General features: G+C 36.3%; 2 protein-coding genes across 4 annotated transcripts in view; one reads left to right on the plus strand and one right to left on the minus strand.

Moving 5' to 3' along the window:
* The window catches only part of LOC107679171 (guanine nucleotide-binding protein G(k) subunit alpha-like), a 20,020-nt gene extending 11,824 nt beyond the window's left edge, over nt 1-8,196 (plus strand). The window contains exons 4-10 of one of the 3 annotated variants that reach the window (XR_001633012.1): nt 760-917; nt 3,353-3,481; nt 3,567-3,696; nt 4,199-4,352; nt 6,364-6,574; nt 6,715-7,117; nt 7,458-8,196. Coding sequence is in view for 1 of the 3 variants with exons in the window: in XM_016474664.1 (XP_016330150.1) it covers nt 760-917; nt 3,353-3,481; nt 3,567-3,696; nt 4,199-4,352; nt 6,364-6,554 (762 nt within the window). In the remaining 2 variants the exon portion in view is untranslated. Of the gene's footprint in view, nt 1-759; nt 918-3,352; nt 3,482-3,566; nt 3,697-4,198; nt 4,353-6,363; nt 6,575-6,714 lie in introns of all 3 variants that reach the window. The other 2 variants (XR_001633013.1, XM_016474664.1) reach the window with 2 other exon arrangements.
* Nucleotides 8,197-8,265: 69 nt separating this feature from the next.
* On the minus strand, nt 8,266-15,840 carry LOC107679180 (guanine nucleotide-binding protein G(t) subunit alpha-2-like). The gene is made up of 9 exons (XM_016474686.1): nt 15,461-15,840; nt 13,350-13,392; nt 12,889-13,030; nt 12,247-12,404; nt 11,744-11,872; nt 11,393-11,522; nt 10,835-10,988; nt 9,819-10,027; nt 8,266-9,525 (listed from the first exon to the last, which is right to left on the minus strand). Exons 1-8 carry the CDS (start codon nt 15,576-15,578, stop codon nt 9,837-9,839), a joined length of 1,065 nt encoding a protein of 354 aa, XP_016330172.1. The 5' UTR covers nt 15,579-15,840; the 3' UTR covers nt 8,266-9,525; nt 9,819-9,836.
* Nucleotides 15,841-21,429: the final 5,589 nt, after the last annotated feature.

Genomic DNA, 21,429 nt, shown 5'->3' on the forward strand with positions numbered 1-21,429 from the left:
GTGAAAGCCGATCCGGCGATCCACAGCGTGACGTTGATGTATTTCCTCAGCGACCAGTACGGATCAGCTCTAGGCATGACGAAGCAGATATCGTCCTCTTTTGGAAGGCCAAACAAAGTAGTTTCGCTTTCACAACGAAACACGGCAACAACAATAATACAGCGAAATCTATGCAAATCTTCCCACGTTGTGACGTAGACATGTGGGGGCATGTTAGAACGAGCCGTTTTAGGTAGGCGTGGTTGACTCTTAACTTTTATAAAGAATATCTCTTTGGATTTGAGACTTTAGTCTTTGCAACTTTACAGATCTTCTTTATGCACCAAGAGCTTGTAACACTCCAAAGAGAAAGGAAAATTGAGATCGCATCATATTACCCCTTTAACTAAAACAGTTTATGATAAAATGCCATTTTTTCTGTTCAGAAAGGAATTATATTATACCTGAATTGAGTACAACAAAATAATAGAAATACAATAAATAAGCAATAAATCAACAATGTATTCCTTATTGCTATCACACAAAATAAACATCTAACGTAGCTAGCGTAGCTTTATTCATGAACTTATGAGGTATATTTTAATGAATCAGTCAAAAAGACTCAAATTCATGAGAAAGATTAGTTTGAATCAGTCTTGACGATTCATGGATAACAAACTCTGCAACTGAAATTGACTGACAGCTTGTCTTGTGTCATAGTAGCATAAATGGAGACCAGTTTTTTAGATTGTCTTCTAATGTTGTTCTGTTTAACATCAGGACGATGCTCGGCAGCTCTTTGTGCTCGCCGGCACTGCAGAGGAAGGAGTCATGACCCCTGAGCTCTCTGGGGTCATCCGCCGGCTGTGGAAGGACGAAGGAGTGCAGACGTGTTTCATCAGATCACGAGAGTATCAGCTCAATGATTCAGCAGCCTAGTAAGTGCACTTGAGTATTCTATAGTATAGATGGACCAAGGTTTCTCACAGGCTTTTCTGTGCAGCATAGCAGAGTGACCACAGGTGTAGTTCATCACATTAACATGTCTGACAACCATAAAGTGTCCAAATAATCTATAAATACATATAATTTGTGTTTGTGCTATATTTCTTTCAAATAAATGCTATTGGTTTGATATTCTGTTATAATGGATTAACATTCATAAACATTTGTGACCCTGGACCACAAAAGTCATAAGGGTCAATTTTTTAAAATTGAGATCATCTCTGAATCATATCTGAAAGCTAAGCTGAATAAATAAGCTTTCCATTGATGTATGGTTGGTTATAATAGGACAATATTTGGCCAAGATACAACTATTTGAAAATCTGGAATCTGAGGGTGCAAAAAAAACTAAATATTGAGAAAATCGCCTTTAAAGTTGTCCAAATGAAGTTCTTAGCAATGCATATTAATAATCAAAAATTAAGTTTTGATATATTTATGGTAGGAAATTTACAAAATATCTTCATGGAACATGATCTTTACTTAATATCCTAATGATTTTTGGCATAAAAGAAAAATCGATCATTTTGACCCATACAATGTATTTTTGGCTATTGCTACAAATATACCCCAGCGACTTAAGACTGGTTTTGTGGTCCAGGGTCACATTTAAGAGTCCAAATACTTTTTCGGTACAATGTTTAGACAAACTGGATTAAAGTAAACAGTTATTCAAACAAAATATGCAAATGTTTATTTTGGCTTATAACTTTAGCAAATATTATTTTTACTTACAGTACATTTGGTTTATTGAACCATAATTTGTCTCCACAGAATCATGCTTTTGTTTGAATTGATTAATTAACAAGTAATTCGTTTTTGGGTTCCTGAATGGGAAAGATTCAGGTTGAGGCACAGTTGTACAGCTAATCGAGATCCATCTAGCTTGTGCAAACTTGTTTAGCATTTTTTACCTGGTAGATTCCAGCTCATTGACTGGGGGGAAATTTGTGGCTTTCTGAATTGCATTGCACAACTTTATTTCCTTAGATTTTTCCATGTTGCAGTCATTCTTTCACTCTGTTTTCAGCTTTGGCAGCCACTAAGAATGTTTCCAGTAATAATCAAGAGCAAAGTTCTTTCCTGACAATGAACTCATGCTTTCATGCAGCGAAACTATAGAGCCGAATCTTCTAGTGAGAGAGAAGCTTTGTGCTCCTGTGTTATTGCAAAATCAGAGGGGTGGGTTGTTCTGATGGATACATCTTTATTTTAGCAACAGCAGTGCATTAGTAACATCAGCCCTGTATTGCGGTGATTCTCATTTTTTTTGCACCTCTTCCCCACCAATCAGTCAGTCAATCAATATTTATTTCTATAGCGCATTTAAAAACGACACAGGATGACAAAGGTGCTTTGCACAACCAAAATTACAAAACACCTTTTAAACATATACAATAAAACACAAAACACATCACTATACATTTCATTGCATCTAAGGATAATTATATGCAAAAGACTAAGAGTAGAGAGTCGTCTTCAGATTAGATTTAAAACACTCAATAGAGTCACAGGATCCAAATACGGAGTTTTTTTTTTTGGTTTTCTGAATGAGAAAAATTTACCACCATAATCATTTGTTAATCCTACAATAATAGCAGAAAACTTACACTACAGTTCAAACGTTTAGTGTCAATAAGTGATTGATTGATTTTTTGTTTTTTTAGCAAGGACGCAATAAATTGATCAAAAGTAAGACATTTATAATGTTTCAAAAATATATTAAAAAAAAAAAGCTTTTCTTTTCATCAAGGAATACTTTCTGTTCATCAAGGAACCCTGAAAACTGTATCCTGGTTTCCACAACCATATTAAGTAGCTAGTACAGCTGTGAGTAATGGCTGCTGAAAATTCAGCCGTGCGATAATGGGAATAAACATTTTAAAATGTTAAAATAGAAAACATTTTAAATTGTAATGATATTTCACAACATTACTGTTTTACTGTATTTATGATCAAATAAATGCAGCCTTGGTGAGCATGAGAGACTTTCAAAAACTTTAAAAAAATCTTACCAACCCCAGACTTTTAAAAGGTAGTCTATGTTTTTATGTCACATACTCTGTTAAATAAAGAAAAGATGGTGGTTGCCAGATCAAAAAAAAAAACATATATTAAAATAAAATATAATAAAAAGTATTATCAGCTGATATTCACATGCATGTAGATCTCAGAACAGGTGCAGCCTTTTAAATGTGTTTAACTACTGAGACTGTTTACGTAATAGACCCTACATAAAATAAAGAAAATAAACAGGTTTTGATTTTGGTGATTTTAAAATGTACTCATTAAATCATCTTGACATTTTCATTGTTGTTTTTTAAATGGTTTCACTCAAAATGCTCACAATGGTTTGTCTCTTGTCCAGCTATCTGAATGATCTGGATAGGATATCCCAGCCCACCTACATGCCCACTCAACAAGATGTGCTGAGGACTCGAGTCAAGACCACTGGCATTGTAGAAACACACTTCACCTTCAAAGAGCTCTACTTCAAGTAAGTGCTTTCCTTTCCTTTCCTTTCCTTTCCTTTCCTTTCTTCCTCATGTCCTGATCACTGTATATTACTTGTGTCCAAACAGGATGTTTGATGTTGGTGGCCAGCGTTCAGAGCGGAAAAAATGGATTCATTGTTTTGAAGGCGTCACTGCTATTATCTTCTGTGTGGCACTCAGCGACTATGACCTGGTGCTAGCTGAAGACGAAGAGATGGTGAGTTTCCTTCACCATCATCCTGAAGTGAGACCTATAGAGATAAATCAGAATGGCACACTAGTCTGTTAACAAGATCACAGGGCCAATTCATTTGATATGATGGATTAATGAAAATATAGTAAAATATTATAATCAGCAAGAAAAGCTACTTCCAGATCTCAGTATATATTTTTATTTCTTCATAGCCACCACGCAGGATGTTCCATTTGTCCTGGTTGTGTTAAAGCAATTTCCACATAGCTCCTGGAAAGGCTGCATAGTTTCCTCATGAGACCTAATTTCTTAAAATACACTGACTATTTTTCCATACAAGGATGATTTGAGGTTGCATATTGATTTTCAGTGGCGTCAATATTCACAGTGTTATAGAATTAATTAACCCTTGATTCCATTGCGTTTATGTTTTCCAATGTATTTTTTGAAAATCTCAGCTCTCACTTGTCAAACCGTCTAAACAAATGTGAATCTGAGTCATATGGGGATCTCGATGTGTCCACAGAACCGTATGCATGAGAGCATGAAGCTTTTTGACAGCATCTGCAACAACAAATGGTTCACAGACACATCCATCATTCTCTTCCTCAATAAGAAGGATCTGTTCGAGGAGAAGATCAAGAGAAGTCCACTCACGATATGCTACCCAGAATACTCTGGTGAGAATATATTAAATATTGAATTATTGTCCTTATGATTGAAAGGTTGTTACATTAGTAGCTTGCATTTAAACTCAGTGTAGCTTATTTAAAAGTACTCATGAGTAGTGAGTACTGAGCTGTGGATTTTACCCGCTTATAATAAACGCTGTACACTGCAATTTAAACATTTAGAAAACATTTTACATACTGTAATTCACATTATATTTTGTTGTTTGTCAGAAAGAATGAATAATATCTATCATCCAGCAGTTTTAATTTTGACTGCCAACTCTTTCAAATATATCAAAACAACACTGATATAAACATATCAAAACATACTCATCACCATTTAAATCATAATGTTTGAAAAAAATAGATTTAAAATCAGGTGTAAGGCCACTGAGCCAGAGCATGCTATTGTTGCACATAAAATATTAATGTTTAGAACAATGCAACAAATACAAAACCATTAGAAACTCATACAAGAGTTCATCATTACACACCATGAGATGGGTTAAAAAGAGAGATTAAAAAGAGCCAATTTCTCTCCAAAATGGGGCCAGTTTTAGCATTTTGTGATAAAGAAATGTTATTTAAACATAAAGGCACATTGTTCTAGAAGGGGGCATCATCCCCTACATTTTACACAGCTACATTTACTCAAATTGTTATGCTGATAATACAATTTGTAAGGAAAAAATGGCATTAAATAGGGAAGTATTTCTGGGAAAACTTTTTAAAAAGAAAACACACACACACGCATCTCTTTGCAGGGCCGTGGCAGTCTGGGCGAATATCTGCTCTATCAGCAGCATCTACTGAATGGAACAAAAAGTGTTGAACTTGAAAAATGTTTTTGTATGAGTGCACTTGCTAAATGAAGGTATAAAATGGATCAAACAAAAAACCTTGTTTATTAACGAGCACCAATTTTATTGCATAACGCGCTGACAGAGATGCAGTATAATAAACCCACAGTTCATCAATAAGGTGCATACTGAATCTGGTCCTCCAATTTCAGTACATTAAGCCATGGTAAGCTGTTTTTCCAAGCATTTTAGTATGTCCCCAACACACTTTTTCACAACACTCATCGTGCGCTCAAACTCATCAGGAGTCAACAAGCTGCCGACTTCTCCAAGTGACTGCTGCAGGACGCACGCGAGGGAGAGACGCGGCAGTGCAGATCGCACATATCTCTATACTGAATGGGAGTGGAATTTACCGCATTATGAACGTGACACCTGCGGGAGTTATTAACATTGTACGCAATACCCGCAACCTCACACCAAATTTCAGGCCCTGTATATAGGCTAGCATATACAGATAATTTAGTAAGCAGAAATCTGAAGTTTACCTTAACATATTAGAGGAAGATGCTGATAACTCGACTGAATTTGTGCTTGAAGAATACTCTTCCATCAGCCATGATTATCACCAGCTGGCAAAAGTTTTCTATGCACAATTTTATTTGACGAGAGTTTCGAAACCGATTGCCATCTCCCTATCCAATCATGTTGATTTATAAAAATAAAATTAAAACAAGAATGTAACGACCACAAACAGAGGGAAAATAGCGGAGTAAAAGTACAGATACATCACTTAAAATGTAACGTTACTCAAGTAAAAGTACGCTATTTTTAAACTTCTCAAAAAAGTACAATTTCTGATAAAAACTACTTAATTACAGTAACGTGAGTATTTGTAATTCGTTACTTCACAGCCCTTGTACATTTACAGAAGTTGGTTTGTCCTGAGCCTATTTCATTGAAATCAGTCATGTATGAAAAGTGGCACAGTTTATTTTGCCAATGGGCTGGACCATCAGCAGAAACTTTTGCCTCACTTCATTTGTCAAAATTAGTGTTGTTTTCAATCTGTCAATTTTGATAAATGTAATCCTTGCTGAATAAAAGTAATAATTCTTTCAATAAATAAATAAATAAAATAAATAATTCTTACCCCAAACGTTTGCACGGTAATAAAATTCACACAAATCTTAAACTCTTCTCTGTCATATAACATTCAGGAACAAGCACATACGAGGAGGCAGCGGCCTACATCCAGTGCCAGTTTGAGGATCTGAACAGAAGAAAGGACACAAAGGAGATCTACACACACTTCACTTGTGCCACAGACACCAAGAACGTACAGTTTGTGTTTGATGCGGTCACTGATGTCATCATCAAGAATAACCTCATAGAGTGTGGCCTCTATTGAAGCATCATCTGTCTGCTAAGGTAAGTGCAGCGAAAGAGAAAAGGGCTTACAGGACAGAATGTGAGAGCTTTTTCACAGTGTGCATATTTATCTGTACAAATGTTTTCACACTGAAATCATGATTCATTAATTTTTGCACTTGTTTTTTTTCTACATTTAGAACATAGAACCATACGGATAAAAAAAGCACAGACCAGTGGTGAAAATCTGTTAACCCTAAATGTGTTGTTCCTGGTTTTGTCTGGTGGCGATTGAACAAGAGAGACTTCCTCCACACTGCATGCATTCTTCACGCTAAATGCGGTACCTATGCCCATGGACAATTTTTCCCCATCCGTTCTTAATGACAGTCTGTTATGGACATTATTTTTTTGCCACTTCCTTTTAGTCATTATTTTATTGCCAATACAGCTTCATTCTGCTCATTTCCTGTTTCCTTTGTAGGTATTACATGGCACACCACTATGCCTAGATCATAATCCACAATGGATGGTAATATGTGCCTATGCTAACCTCCACTGCATCAAATATCTTTGTTTTTTCAACACTGCAAAGTGCAAACAGTAAGATTTCATTTTAGTAAGAGTCATTTTAATAACAATGTATCAGTTCTTATGGGAAAGTTACTATTTTGCCATGTTTTTCATAGTAATTACTTAGCTAATTTATTAATTTTAGATTTTAGGTCTTTAAGTTTGCATATAATTGCATACATATCAGTTGTATATTGTGTTATATTATTGTCATACCTTTAGTAATTCACAGCCCAATCACACAGTAACAGGACACCATTTATTTTTTCACTAATAAGACATGGATCATTTTATATAACACTTTGCATAACACACTATTTTTGTATCTCTTGAGGACCAGTAAAGGTGTGAACAAATGTTTTTCTCACAGATACATTCCTGAATGGTGCAGAAATAATGACCCTCTGTTGGGTCAAGAGCACTTGGGAACAAATGCCATGAAAACATGAACATGATTGCCAGATTTGCATTCTTGATAAGTATAGATTTTTCTAAGACTTGTTTGATGTGATTCTGTTTAATCCTGTGGATTTCAGTATTTTAAAACAAACTGACACAATGTGATCTGGTTTGTAATACCTGTAATTAATCTGAAAAGAGCTGACATCAAGTTCGATGTCCATAATATCTTGCTCCCAGAACATGCCAAACAGCCAGCATGTGCAAGACAGACATGATCCATATATTATGTAAAAAGTATGGTATTCCAGTGCTGGTACATTCATGTTCTCAGTCTGGATTCATGCAACAATCTGTGATTTATTTTCTATATCACTGTTCTTTATTTTATTGAACTATTTCAGCTATTTGAAACTCAAAATGCAAGTGAACAACTAACATTAATTAATGATGGCACTGAATCACTGATATGCTAATAACTTGGTTTGTTTAGTTTTCTGAACACCCTTCTGTTGAGTATTATTTAAAACCTGTTTTGTTTTGTTTTTGTCTTTTCTGATCATGTGGAACTGTCCATAGTACACGTCACTAGTACAATGTCACCAGTTGCTGCAGTTTTGAGAAAATGCATATATAATCAAATGACCTTTGTTTAAAGAAACGTATAGTATATACATTATCATGATCAGAAATTAACTACAAGACACGAGTTGAAAATAATATACTTTTATTTTTAAATGGATTCAAGATTATCTTTTAATTTTAGTCTTCGATGTTCAAACGGTGAAGACAAATATTTACTAAGAATCATACCTAAACATATTTTATTTGTCTTGTTTTAATGACACTGTGTATCTGGTCTAATACCTCAAATGTGCAATTACCATCTTTGGCTCTTTTATTTCCTACTATTCCCATTGTTTCTCTGATTGTGCCTGTGGCTCTAAATGTTGTATATTTGTGTAGTCTCATGATTGTTAGATATCTTTACTACTTATTTTAGCTGTCATAAAGACACCTCTTTTTTTTATTATATAATACTCTTAGCAAAAAAGTGTTTTGTACTGTGGTTCATTCAAAATTAGCTCTGACACAAAGGGACAGTGTTTGAAAATCCCAATTAAAACAATGTAAGGTCAGTGTTTTGTGAAAGTGCGCAATTACAGTAGAGCTAATGGACAGCCATTTGCAGCACATAATCGTAATTCAACACCAGCAACCAGTGGAATTGATGCAAGTCTTTATTTCATGTGCCTACATTTACATTCCAGAACATCTCCACAAATTCAGACCTCAGGTTTTAAACAAAGCAACAGGCCATTCTTGAATTTTCACTTGTTACTGTAATATTGTATCACAAATATATAGATTTATGTCTCCATATATATTTTATATAGAATCTTTTTTGAAACAGATTTTTCCCCCTACTCTTATTGACAAAACATACTGCCCAACTGTGTTTGGGGCTGAAAAGAAACATCTTTCATATATTGTGTGAGCTGGTTGAATTCAAACAATCACGTCCTGCTGATATGCAAGTTTTAACTCTCTTAAAGGAGACCAGATGCTGTACATTTAAGAATGTCTTTAATTGTTACTATGAGATCTGATGGGGTCCCACTTCAATTTCTTTTAATACAGCAACATTCAATTGCATTAAATTTAGTTTTCTTTTTTTTTTAATAAACCTCTATAGGTTTAACATTAAAACACATTGAGAGGAAGCTTCTCTACAAGCATCAATAACTCAGCATCAAAAGTCCCCTTTCTTTGGTAATCCTTCTCATTGACTACTAGCGGTTTGACAGGAAATGTTTTTAGAGTCCCTTTGGAGAGCAGAGGCCATTAGTCTAATCTGGATCTAGTCTCTGAGGTTTGGTTAGGTTGTTGAGGTCGTTCTTTGGCTGGGGATCTGCTGACCACACTTGACTGCTTGCTGTAGAGTTCACCGTCATGCCACCTTGTGGATGTTCTTTTGTTACTGTGACAACTTCACCAGAGTAATTCCAATCATGCAGGTGGGGATGGTACAGAAAGATCTGGAAAAAAAAAAAAAAAAAAGTCAATTCTTAAATTCAAAGGAAAAAAAATCTAATTGAAATGATTTAATAGAACTTTCTAAAGTTATAATACCATCTACACTGGAAGCGTGGGAGTGTTATGCCATCTAAGCATGTTTACTACCACGGACCATATTGATGTTAGAAGTATAGATAGTAAAAATAGAAGTAGAAATGGGGGCATCCATCAACTGAAGGCGATGGGAGTTATTTATGGTTGTGTCCGGTGTAGACAGGGAGTAAGAACCTGCTTCGTGTTTTTAGGGACATACCTTTGAAAAAGATAGTGTTTAGAACAGACCGCAGTCCTTAAGGTTTTCTTTGATGATAATGTCTGTCACAGCGTTAAACACAATCTCAACGTTCTTTGTGTCCGTGGCACAGGTCAGGTGTGCATAGATCTCCTTCACTCCCTTCTTCATGTTCAGATCTTGAAATTGAGTCTTGATATAGTTGCTGGCATCTTCATATGTGTTTGGACCTGGAAAATTGGGATTTTCAACGTCATATTTGGTGAGCAAATTCAATTAAGTTTGTTAAGACTGTTGTGTATTTGTATTTACAGTTCAAGTACCATCAATTGTTTGCTATGATGCCCTTATACGTATACTGTTTCAATAATTTATTCACCTTCATACTGATCTAAACCTGTATGATCATCAATCTTCTGCTGAGGTGAATGTTTGAAGAATATCCTGACAACTATTTCTTCAGTATAATGATGTGAACGAAAGAAGCTTAAAAAACAATGCAAAAGCATCATAAAATGTCCATACCAGAAGCCATATCAGAAACAGACTGAATTCACTGAAGTCATTATTCACTAATAGTGTCCTCACTTCCAGTGAGCTGTTTACCATTGTGATTAGTTTGAGTCCAATAGTTCATTTAAAAGATCTGGCTCAAAAGAATGATTAATTTGTGAATCAAACATTGTCTCTCATAAATGTGCCAATGAGAGCAAGGGCAAATCAAGATTATTAACTTAAATTTCAGTCTGTACTGCACAAAGCTATCATATGGCTTCAAAAGAGTCATATGAACCTCTTGTTTGATATTTTTATGGAGCTTTTTTGTCATTCTGTATCTTAACAACTCCAGTCCTCATTAATCTTCAGTATGTTTACAAGAGTGACCAGGATGTTTTCTTTTAAAAAAATTCACATATTATGTTCTACAGAATAAAGTCATATAGGTTTGGAACGGAATGAGGGTGAGATGATCATTCATTTTTGGGTAAATTACTGTTTTAAGGTGGTGTGTTTATTTACATAGAGACCTCACTCACCATCATATTCAGGGAAACAGATGCTCAGGTGGACTTTCTTGATCTTCTCCTGGAAGAGATCTTTCTTGTTGAGGAAAAGCACAATGGAAGTTGTGGTGAAGAACCTGTGGTTGCAGATACTGTTGAAGAGATGGAGACTCTCATGCATGCGGTTCTGGGAGAAACATGAGAAACAAGAAGAAAATATAAGCTGAGATGCACTGCTAGAACTTCAAACATTGTTATCTAATCCATTTAATGGTTTCTATGATATTTACAATATGACTGATCTTGTGGTCTTTGGTGAATAATGGATGTGTAAGGAAGGACTGTTCTTCACTCTTCAAAATAAAGTTTCCAAAAAGGGGTTTGCACAGTGATGCCGCAGAAAAATCTTTCAGTAAACAATTTTTAAAAGAACCATTTTTCCTTAGTGTGAAGAACATTTTAAAACGCTAAAGTACCTTATTCCACAATAAAGAAGCTTTTGTTCAATGGAAAGATTCCATGGATGTTAAAGGTTCTTTATGGAACCATAGATGGCATATTTTTTAGTGGTGTCTAAAGATCAGCACTTACCACTTCATCATCGTCTACCAGCACCATGTCGTAAGCGCTCAGGGCTCCACAGAAGATGATGCAAGTCACACCTTCGAAACAATGAATCCACTTCTTCCTCTCAGACCTCTGGCCACCCACATCAAACATCCTGTGGCCCAGTGAAAAATCATGAAAAGGTTTCATTCAAAATGCTGGTTCTTTTTGTTCTAGTTACACAAGATCAGTTGAAATCAACCTAACATGGTCCTCTCACATGAACAGTCACACATTTTAGGTCTTGAGTTTCTTTACAGTAGCAATTTTTGTGGCTCTCGATTTTAACAGAGTATGCACAACAGTTGATTGGATCACATTAGCCAGTTAAGACACCTGAAGTAGAGCTCTTTGCAGGAGAACTGTTCCTCAATAATACCAGTAGTCTTGACTCGAGATCTCAGCACATCCTGCTCGGTGGGGATGTAGTCAGGTTTGCAGATTCTATCCATTTCACTCAAGTAGCTGTTTGAGATGAGCTATAAATTAGCCATACATTTGCGTACACACCTGAAATGTTCATCTGCTAACGTCCTGGAAATCTCCAAAGCATAGCGACTGTGTACGTAATGGGTGCCAAACTCACAGCCCTGCAGAGTTTAGCTTCAACCTTATTTAAACGCACCTGATCCAGCTAACCAAGTCCTTCAGGATTATTTGAAAACTACGGCCAGGGTTGGAACTAAACTCTGCAGGACTGTGGCCCACCGTGAGCTGAGTTTCGAACCTTGGTGTACTGCATTCCCACAATACGAAGTGAATTATGGACAATGCAGCCACACCCTCAGGCTCCAATGAACTCCATAGGTATTGCTGTCCCTGTTGAGTGTTGTACTCACTATCCAGCAGAGTCGTTCAGCTGGTACTCAGCAGCTCTCTCATATGAGGCCTGCACACCTGAATCCTTCCATAGCCTCTTGATGACGTCTGCCAGCTCTGGAGGCATGGTGCCCTCCTCAATGGAGTCAGCCAGGTTCTGGAGCTTCTGACCGTCCTCCTGCATGAGACAAAGAAATTGGGCACTGTTAGCCTCCATGCAGTTAGTTGTTAATTCTTTCTATTATTTAAAGATTTGTGATAAAAGGGAAGTAGCAACAGATCTTTTCTCCTGTATTGTGACATGGACTTGGTAAATCCAAGTGTAACGGATTATTGAAAAACAAAAAACTGTGGGACGGGGACTTGGTTCTGTGTTCTTGGTTCTAGCAGAGAGAAGGTACTGATATACACCCTTTAGGGGTGAATAAGGTATAAAGTGTACCTTTTGTTAGCGCCCCAGTGGCAACTTTTGTACCTTTTTTCCTAAGAGTGTATTGTGAACAATTTATCCACGCATGTTTCATTTTTTAAAAATGTTATATAAAAGGGGGAAATTTCCTTTCATGCCAAAATTGTGTATGTTGTTGTGTTTCAGCGTGTGCATTTTTATGGTATGTGAATGTCTACACACTAATCATTTGTTTTGGAGTTGTTTTGCAGACCTGTGCTGCTGGTGACCCAAAGTTGATGTCCAGCATCTCCATGCCTCTGATGATGGCCATAGCAGATTGCAGGATGTTGCCAAAAATAATAGATCGAAACTCTATTTGTTCTTCTTTTGTATAACCACCTTGATGGAGAATTCTTGGGGGAGCAAAAGTGTTTTTGATTAACGTTTTGAAGGTGAGTACAGTACCATCTGGTTCACATTCACTACCATCTGGTGGTCACACATTAGCATTACAAGGGGTAGAACAGAATGCAAGTACTGACATTTCCCAAATGCACACCAATTGTTAAGGAAAAATTCAACTAGAATGCATGGATGATATTTTAATTTATCTTCAGGTTTAAGAATATATATATATATATATATCCTGAATTATGTGATTCCACAACCCGTAACGATACAAACTAACTGTTCTGAGCATATATTTTGGATGTTGCATGAATTTAAACTCACTTCATCTGTTTTACAATGGTGCTCTTCCCTGACTCGCCAGCACCTACAAGACAGAAAGAGAAAAATATGATGCAGAACAATGTATGACTATGAGCAACATAAGAACAAATGAGGAGCCCTCAAATGCTTTTAAACTGAACTCCAGACAATTTGCCGGCTAAATTATGTCTCTATATGACGTTTACCTTTTAAATTGCTAGTCAGTTTCACACATAATTACAAAGCCACCGCAAGTGACACACTGAATTAAACGTGAAATTTTGAAGCAGAAAGACTGAAATAGTATTTTTCCGTAAAAGATACTCCAGTAATCTTAGAATAGTTTTTACAGTGTACATTATGGTTACTGTAGGTCTTACACGTTACATAGTGCCTTTTCCCGGAATTTTTTGTTTTGAATTTATTTATTTTAATTGTTTATTTTCTGCTCTGTGGATTTTTATTTTAATAACGAGGTCCATGTTAAGCGATAGATGATCTGTTAAGAATAAACTTATAGATTGTCATTGATGGCCAGGTCGGAGGAAGGCTCTTTAACATGCTTATAAAGTGACCCAATTGGATTTGTGTTAGGGAAAGCCTCTCAGAAGATCACTGACACTTTGATTTGTCTTGGCGCTTCAGTCAGTCCAGGGCAAGGTAAGGCTCAACCGTCTCCCGTGGCAACTGTCACTCTTATGTGCCTTTTACTTCCTGAGGTAACTGTAGCTGTGGAGATGTGTTAAGAGAGCATGTGTAATCCCTGTTGGTCCTTTCAACTGCTTAGTTTAGCAACAGATTAAATTATTTGAAAAACGGTTTTCTACTTTCTAACTCTCAGGTATGAACACATATCAGTACGATAATGACCACACCCTTTAGCTTTTATTGTGCAAGAAAAATCTGAAGTGATTTGCTAATTTATTGAGGAAGTCTTCAAAACGCATTTCCAAAATTTACTACAGACAAAATGGAATAGTATGTATCTATAATTAGTTATACTTTTATATTTTAAATTCTTATCATTTAGTATTTTAATGTTGTTGTTATTATCTGAGAACATGAACTTCCGGTTCAGACAGGAAGTGACTTGTCCAGCTGCAAGAAATCAGGGCAGTACTTAATGCATCTGTCTCAGTGATTTGCTGAAATGGCTCACTGATGTAATGTGTCTTGATGTAATGAACTGTTGGGAGCACTGAAACTGGCTCCTTTGCTTTCAGTTGCTATTGGAAGATAAACTGAAACTGCGCTTAAGAGGATCGGGGCTTAAATCATCACAGTAATAGGATTCTGGTCTTATTGTCAATATGCCACAATTCACAGTGTTCCTCAGGTTGTGATCATTTAAGGCGACTTCATTTGCAGTGAAAATGCGGATGTGTTGCTGAAGTGAAAGTTTAAATGAAACTTTTAAATTAATTAGACAGAGAAAATTTAAGTTAAAATTATTAACAGAAAAAGAGCTGATGTGCATCACCTAACATCACCTAATTCACATGCAAAATCATCAACAATGCCTTAGCACTTGATGGTGTTGTAAATGTCATCAAATAGGTATTATATGGGGCAAAACGGCGTAATCATTTGTAAAAAAAAAAATTAAAAAAAAGTAATCTCTATTATTATATTTTAATGCTACAGCATTATGAAGTCAAACATGACAACTGATTACAATTGTGTCATTATATATCTCATAATATAATTACATAACCCGCGGTTGTCTCAAATCCTTTGTAAGTCAGATTTGTCTGCTTACAGAATGTCTTAATGCTCCGCCTCAGTGCATCTATAACACTTAATTTCTGGAAGAAAAAAAAAACAGATGAACAAATTTCTCATAGTGTTGCCTGTTATGAAGTCACTTTATTCTGTACGGTACTAGTTAACTAGTGTTAATCATAAAGGATGCATATATCTTATGTTTAGAAACGATTGAAGTTCTGCTAAGATGCTAAGATCTGCAGCAATGCATTTTACTATCTTCCAACTTAGTAGTAGTGACCACCTGCTGCAGGCAAAAATTTACATAAAGCATGTGAAGGTTCTGCATCAGTAGCTCATTCTGGAGGCAGAATCTTGTACCTCAACACCAGTGGACTAGAGGAATCAAACGAACACCAATTTCTTACCCAGCAGCAGAAGTTTGACAGTTTTTGCTTCTTTATCAGCATCTTCCTGGAGCTGTTTTTCCAGCTCTTTGGACTTCTTGGCCATTTCCTTATCCTCTGCGCTCGCTCCACTACCCATCTCGTCGTCTGATGTTTCCCTGTCAAGGTCCTCAAGGTAAGAAATTTTGCTGGCTTACCCTGTGCTTTGCAGAGAGAGAAATGGATACAGGTAGCCCTGTACTTTGGATCACGTGGCAGGAGGAGGGTCGCAAAAGTGTTGATTCCTCTTCTAGGTCTGACTGACCTACCTCGGGATGGACGAGTGGATAGAGACAGACACAGAGACTGAAGCAGAATGCCCTGCTTCCTCTTTTGGTCGCTCTATCCCCTCTAATTCCTCCTTGTCCACCTCAAAAGTCTTAGTTTAGGATTGGGAAGGGCTTTGCTGATCTTCCTGTGTGAATCAGCCAATCCTATTAGCTTGGCTAACAAGGACAGAAATGAAGGTTGTGAACTAGCTTTTGACATTGATCAGATGATAATATGTGATCAGTTGGGGCTTGTTTGGATTTGTGGCTGATATGGTGCAGTTTTTGTTCTAGAACTGCCTCACAATATTTGAAGTTTTAGGAAAGTGAGCTTGAACTTTTACAGTAATATGCATGTATAAAATCTGCTGCTTCTTCTGAATTTTTAGTTCTTTAGTTCAAACAATTTTCGTAATATTTCAGTCTGTTGACCTCTGATGTTGATTTAGTTCTTAGATGTTAGAGGATGATGGGTTTTACTCTTATCCTCGGCGGGCTCTTTTGTCTGAGGGGTTGCCACATGTACAGCATTCTCCATTTGCTACACACACACACACACACACAACCAGTTTCACGTGTTATGTAACCCCGAGCATGGGGGACTAGAGGTAAAGGAGGAGAGCTTACAGGTCAGTGTGTCTTGTTTCTGGGAGATGGGAGTGGTGAAGTCAGCGCTGAAGTTGCCATTGTTCTCTTCTCTAACATCATCTTTAACACCATTGAACAGATCTTTATCTCCACCTCACACTGAGCTTAAGGGAATGAATCTGCATTAACCATCTACTATAACTGCTCAGTAAGATTGTTCTCATTGGGCTGTGAAAACGTATTTATTTTTATCCTGGCTTAAAGCTTGTATTAAATGATTCAAACCAATATAAATACAGCTCAAAATTACTGTCTATATTAATAGCCACACACTCAGCAACTTCTGACATCCTTTCTGATATTTGGCAGCTGTTTCCTGTTTATTTCTATGTGTATGTCATTGATCTCAAGTAAACCGATTTCATTTGGTGCTTTTGTTTGTCAGTTTTGAATAATAACATCATACTTATATTCTTAATGACATTTCCCAAGGATTAATAAGTACAAATTGCTCTTACTAACATATGTTCATTACAGCAAATCTCTTAAGAGAAAAATCATTTATGGTAAGATGGAGGAAGATGCCACCCTTAAGAGCAATATACAGTATATTTACTTTAAAATTGTAACATGTTTAGATTTAAGTTTAGCATGTGCAGGATGATGATATATCAGTCAAAGAGTTATTGGTGGAAATAAACAGAAACATTTGTTCATTTTGTTGTGCTGTAATGTGGGGTTTGGTTTTTGTTTCTTGTTCATTGTTTTCATGTCTTTTATTTTGTAGTTTGGCCACAGTCATGTTCTGTCATGTGATTCCCTTGTCTGTGTGTTATGTTCTGATTAGGGTTGGGTATTGTTTGAATTTGATCGATTCCGGTTCCGATTCCTAATTCCGATTCCAATAAGATAAAAAAAAATCCATGAAACAAATTTTAAGTCAAATATTTAGATGTCAAACATATTTATTCTGTTTTATGTCTATGGTTTATTAAAAACATACCACAGAAAAAAACAACTAGATTAATATAAATTTCAAACATGAAATTGTTAAAGACAAGTAAACAAATTAATTAGCAATAGCATAAATAAATAAAACTGAACAAATGTCAGGTACAGAAATTGAAATCAAAAGTTTAAAAACACTGTATAGTTTTCTTTTCATAAATAAAATATTGATTAATCCTCATTAAATTTACGAAAGATATTCAGTCAGTTAATGATTTTCTTTTGTTCTTTGATTAACATTAATGTTAGGCAGCACGTTTATTAGATGGCTGTCTCTTTAACACCGAACACACACAGATCTAAAAATACTGTTACACATGCGTTTTCTTTCTCATCTGTTTACGTTCACTTAAGACAAAAAAACGGCTGTGTTTATGATGATATACCGACGTGTTTCGTGCATACTGGTCGATAAATGTGAAAGAGAAGTCAGTTCTGGCCCGGAACAACCTTTGTGGAAATGCACGGAACAGTTCGAGAACGGACATAGGTCAGGAACCTGCATCGGGACCACTGTTCTCTGTGCTCGCGCTTCAGATGTGTGCGCTGCACGCAAACAGTGTGCAAGTTCTTTCCCTTCCTACACTTAAATAGTTTAAAATCACATTAAAATGCGAACGCGGGAATCGTTAAGCGGAGTCGAAATGCACATGTCTTATCGAATACCCGATTATTGGAAATTTGGAACCGGTTCTAAAATGGAACCGGTTCTCGATACCCAGCCCTAGTTCTGATTGGTTCCTTGGTTCATGTGTCATGTTCTCATTGGTTGGTTCTTGTCATGTGACCCTCATTGTTTGATATAAATACCCTCATGTTGCCTTTGTTCTTTCTTTGTCTAGCTTTGATGTTGTAACCCTGGGGTGTATTCCAGAAAAACTCAGAGTTTGTTAACCCCAGAAAAGGGAAATTCAGGGTTTTCGGTTCCAGTAAAAGACAAAACTAAACCTCTCGGTAAGTTACCATAGTAACTTACTCTGTAAACCTAACCTGGTCGGGAGCAGGTTTTCTTCGGTAAACCCAGAGTTTCTTTTGGTCTCCTCCCCCTTTTTAAAGCGTAAGCGATGTTAAAATACTTCATTAATTCATACACGCTGCAAAAATGCTTTTCTTACGAAGTACTTTTTTCTTATTTCAAGTACAAATATATATAAAAAAAAAATCTTAAGTCAAGATGGATTTTCTATATACGAAAATGATATAAGATATTTAGTCTTGTTTCCTGGGGGGAACTAAATTAGGTGTATTTTACTTAAAGCTGCAGTCCGTAAGTTTTGCCTCTTTGTCGCCATCTCTGTTTGAAAACCTGCAATTGCAGCTGTGTGCGGAATTATCTATTTGCGTGGGTTGTGCTCCAGCGCGGATGAATCTAATGTTCTGAAGAGTATGTGTGGCAGTCAGTCACCGCACCCGACGTGTTTCGTGCATACTGGTCGATAAATGTGAAAGAGAAGTCAGTTCTGGCCCGGAACAACCTTTGTGGAAATGCACGGAACAGTTCGAGAACGGACACAGGTCGGGAACCTGCATCGGGACCACTGTTCTCTGTGCTCGCGCTTCAGATGTGTGCGCTGCATGCAAACAGTGTGCAAGTTCTTTCCCTTCCTGCACTTAAATAGTTTAAAATCACATTAAAATGCGAACGCAGGAATCGTTAAGCGGAATCGAAATGCACATGTCTTATCGAATACCCGATTATTGGAAATTTGGAACCGGTTCTAAAATGGAACCGGTTCTCGATACCCAGCCCTAGTTCTGATTGGTTCCTTGGTTCATGTGTCATGTTCTCATTGGTTGGTTCTTGTCATGTGACCCTCATTGTTTGATATAAATACCCTCATGTTGCCTTTGTTCTTTCTTTGTCTAGCTTTGATGTTGTAACCCTGGGGTGTATTCCAGAAAAACTCAGAGTTTGTTAACCCCAGAAAAGGGAAATTCAGGGTTTTCGGTTCCAGTAAAAGACAAAACTAAACCTCTCGGTAAGTTACCATAGTAACTTACTCTGTAAACCTAACCTGGTCGGGAGCAGGTTTTCTTCGGTAAACCCAGAGTTTCTTTTGGTCTCCTCCCCCTTTTTAAAGCGTAAGCTATGTTTAAATACCTCATTCATGCTGCAAAAATGCTTTTATTGCTGAGATGTTTGCCTTATTTCAAGTACAAATATCTAAAAATTCTTAAATCAAGATGCATTTTCTATATAAAAAATAAAATACAATATTTAGTCTTGTTTCCTGGGGGAAACAAGTAAAATTATCTGTCAGTGGGGTAAGAAAAATAATCTTAATGCAAATGGAAACAAGATTATTTTTCTCACCGCACCACTTTAATTTTCATCATGCAGACACTGTAAATGTGACAAAAATGGCATGTCTTTTTACACGGGATCCTGTAGATGAGGAGGCTGCATTAATTCGTGGGGAGTTACATTTGCATCAGGAGAGGATTTTATTTTATTTTGCCATATGCACATGCATATTTATTGGAGCAGTGCCACTTTTAAATGAAGTTCACTTGATAACATCTTGCTGCGACCTCTTGAAGTAACCTAATAATTAGAATTTCCTTTCAGATTTCCAGTGTGGTTGGATGCATTGATGGCACGCATATTCCTATCATTCCGAAAATTAAACTGATTACTGTATTGAATGGAAGGATGCCAGATGGAAGGGTAGTGCGAGATATATGCCGTAACCACCACCACAGCTGTTAAACACAAATTATTCACAATTAATTTGGTCATCTTTATTTCCTACAAATACAAAAGCAGCGATTATTCTTTTCCCTGTTGGATTTTAATATTGGTATTGTGGCCATCTCCTCTTCATCTGTCAGTGGTGCTGGTGCAGGTTCTCCTCCCATTTTACGAGTCTCTGCCTTCTTGCTGTTGGCTGAATATGTTTATTTCATTACACTAATTAAGAAATGTATGTTGGATTAGAGAACATTTAGCCTAATTATGTGAAAAGAGCATTAGACTATGTGGAAAAAGCTGCTGCACATTGAAATAGACACTGAATGATATTTATTGAATATGTCAAATGTTTGTAAAGTCATGTCTACACCCATGAACCGTTTACACTTGAACCTTTACCTGATTGAATTATGTTTTTGTTTATTCTTTTCTGCTGCCACGTTTTTGTTGTTGTTGTTGTTGTTGTTGTTTTTGCCTGTGGGATAGCTGTTCAGCTGTTCTGAAACCAAAAACTCAGAGTTTCCAATCTCAGGGTAAGTCAACTCCGAGTTCAAGTTTTAACTCAGAGTTTATTGAACCTCCTTTCTGGAATACACCCCTGCTGTCGGTGAGTCTGTTTATGCCAAGTCAAGTCTCTTCCAGTCAAGTCAAGTCAAGTCTTTTGGATTATGTTTTGTCTTTATGTAAATAAACTGCACTTAGGTTCTCACTTCAACTTCAGTGGACCATTCGTTACACGTGCACAAAATGTAAAATTATTTCCACTACTTTGGTAAGGTGGCCCCCCTACCCGGCGCAAGAAGCCCCCTGGCTAAACATTTACAGAACGTATAAATTACTTTTCATATCATTGTTACTAATATTTACATATTTTTATAGTGTCATGAATGTAAAAATAAATTAAATATTCCATTAAAAATTGTGTTTTGGCAATTTTATGGCAGAATCCCAGTAAAATAAATAGATTAATTTAAAAGATATTAAAGGTAACTTTATTCTATCACTTGTGACATGTAAAGGAATATGGATACATACATATGTAATTGCACATATTTGAATTGAAGATATGTTATAATAGTGACACTGTGCATTAAATTTCATTGATTTCACTCAATTTGCCTATAGGTTTTAATAAATAGAGAAGATTTCTGTACATCTAACACATGGAATTATTAAATAACCCCATAAATTACAAAAAGTATTACATTTAAATAAATAAATAAATAAAATCACACTAGCATCATGCCACTTGAGGCCTTGTGTCAATTCTGAGCCACAAATCATTGTGTCCATAAAGCCCTCGTTAACAAACAAACATGAAAACCTTTGATATTAATTAAAATACAAAGTCATAGATCTCTATTATCAAGAGAGATTTATGATACAAATTAAAT

Source organism: Sinocyclocheilus anshuiensis, unplaced genomic scaffold, assembly GCF_001515605.1.
Source record: "Sinocyclocheilus anshuiensis isolate Anshui unplaced genomic scaffold, SAMN03320099.WGS_v1.1 scaffold13, whole genome shotgun sequence".
NCBI lineage: Eukaryota > Metazoa > Chordata > Actinopteri > Cypriniformes > Cyprinidae > Sinocyclocheilus > Sinocyclocheilus anshuiensis.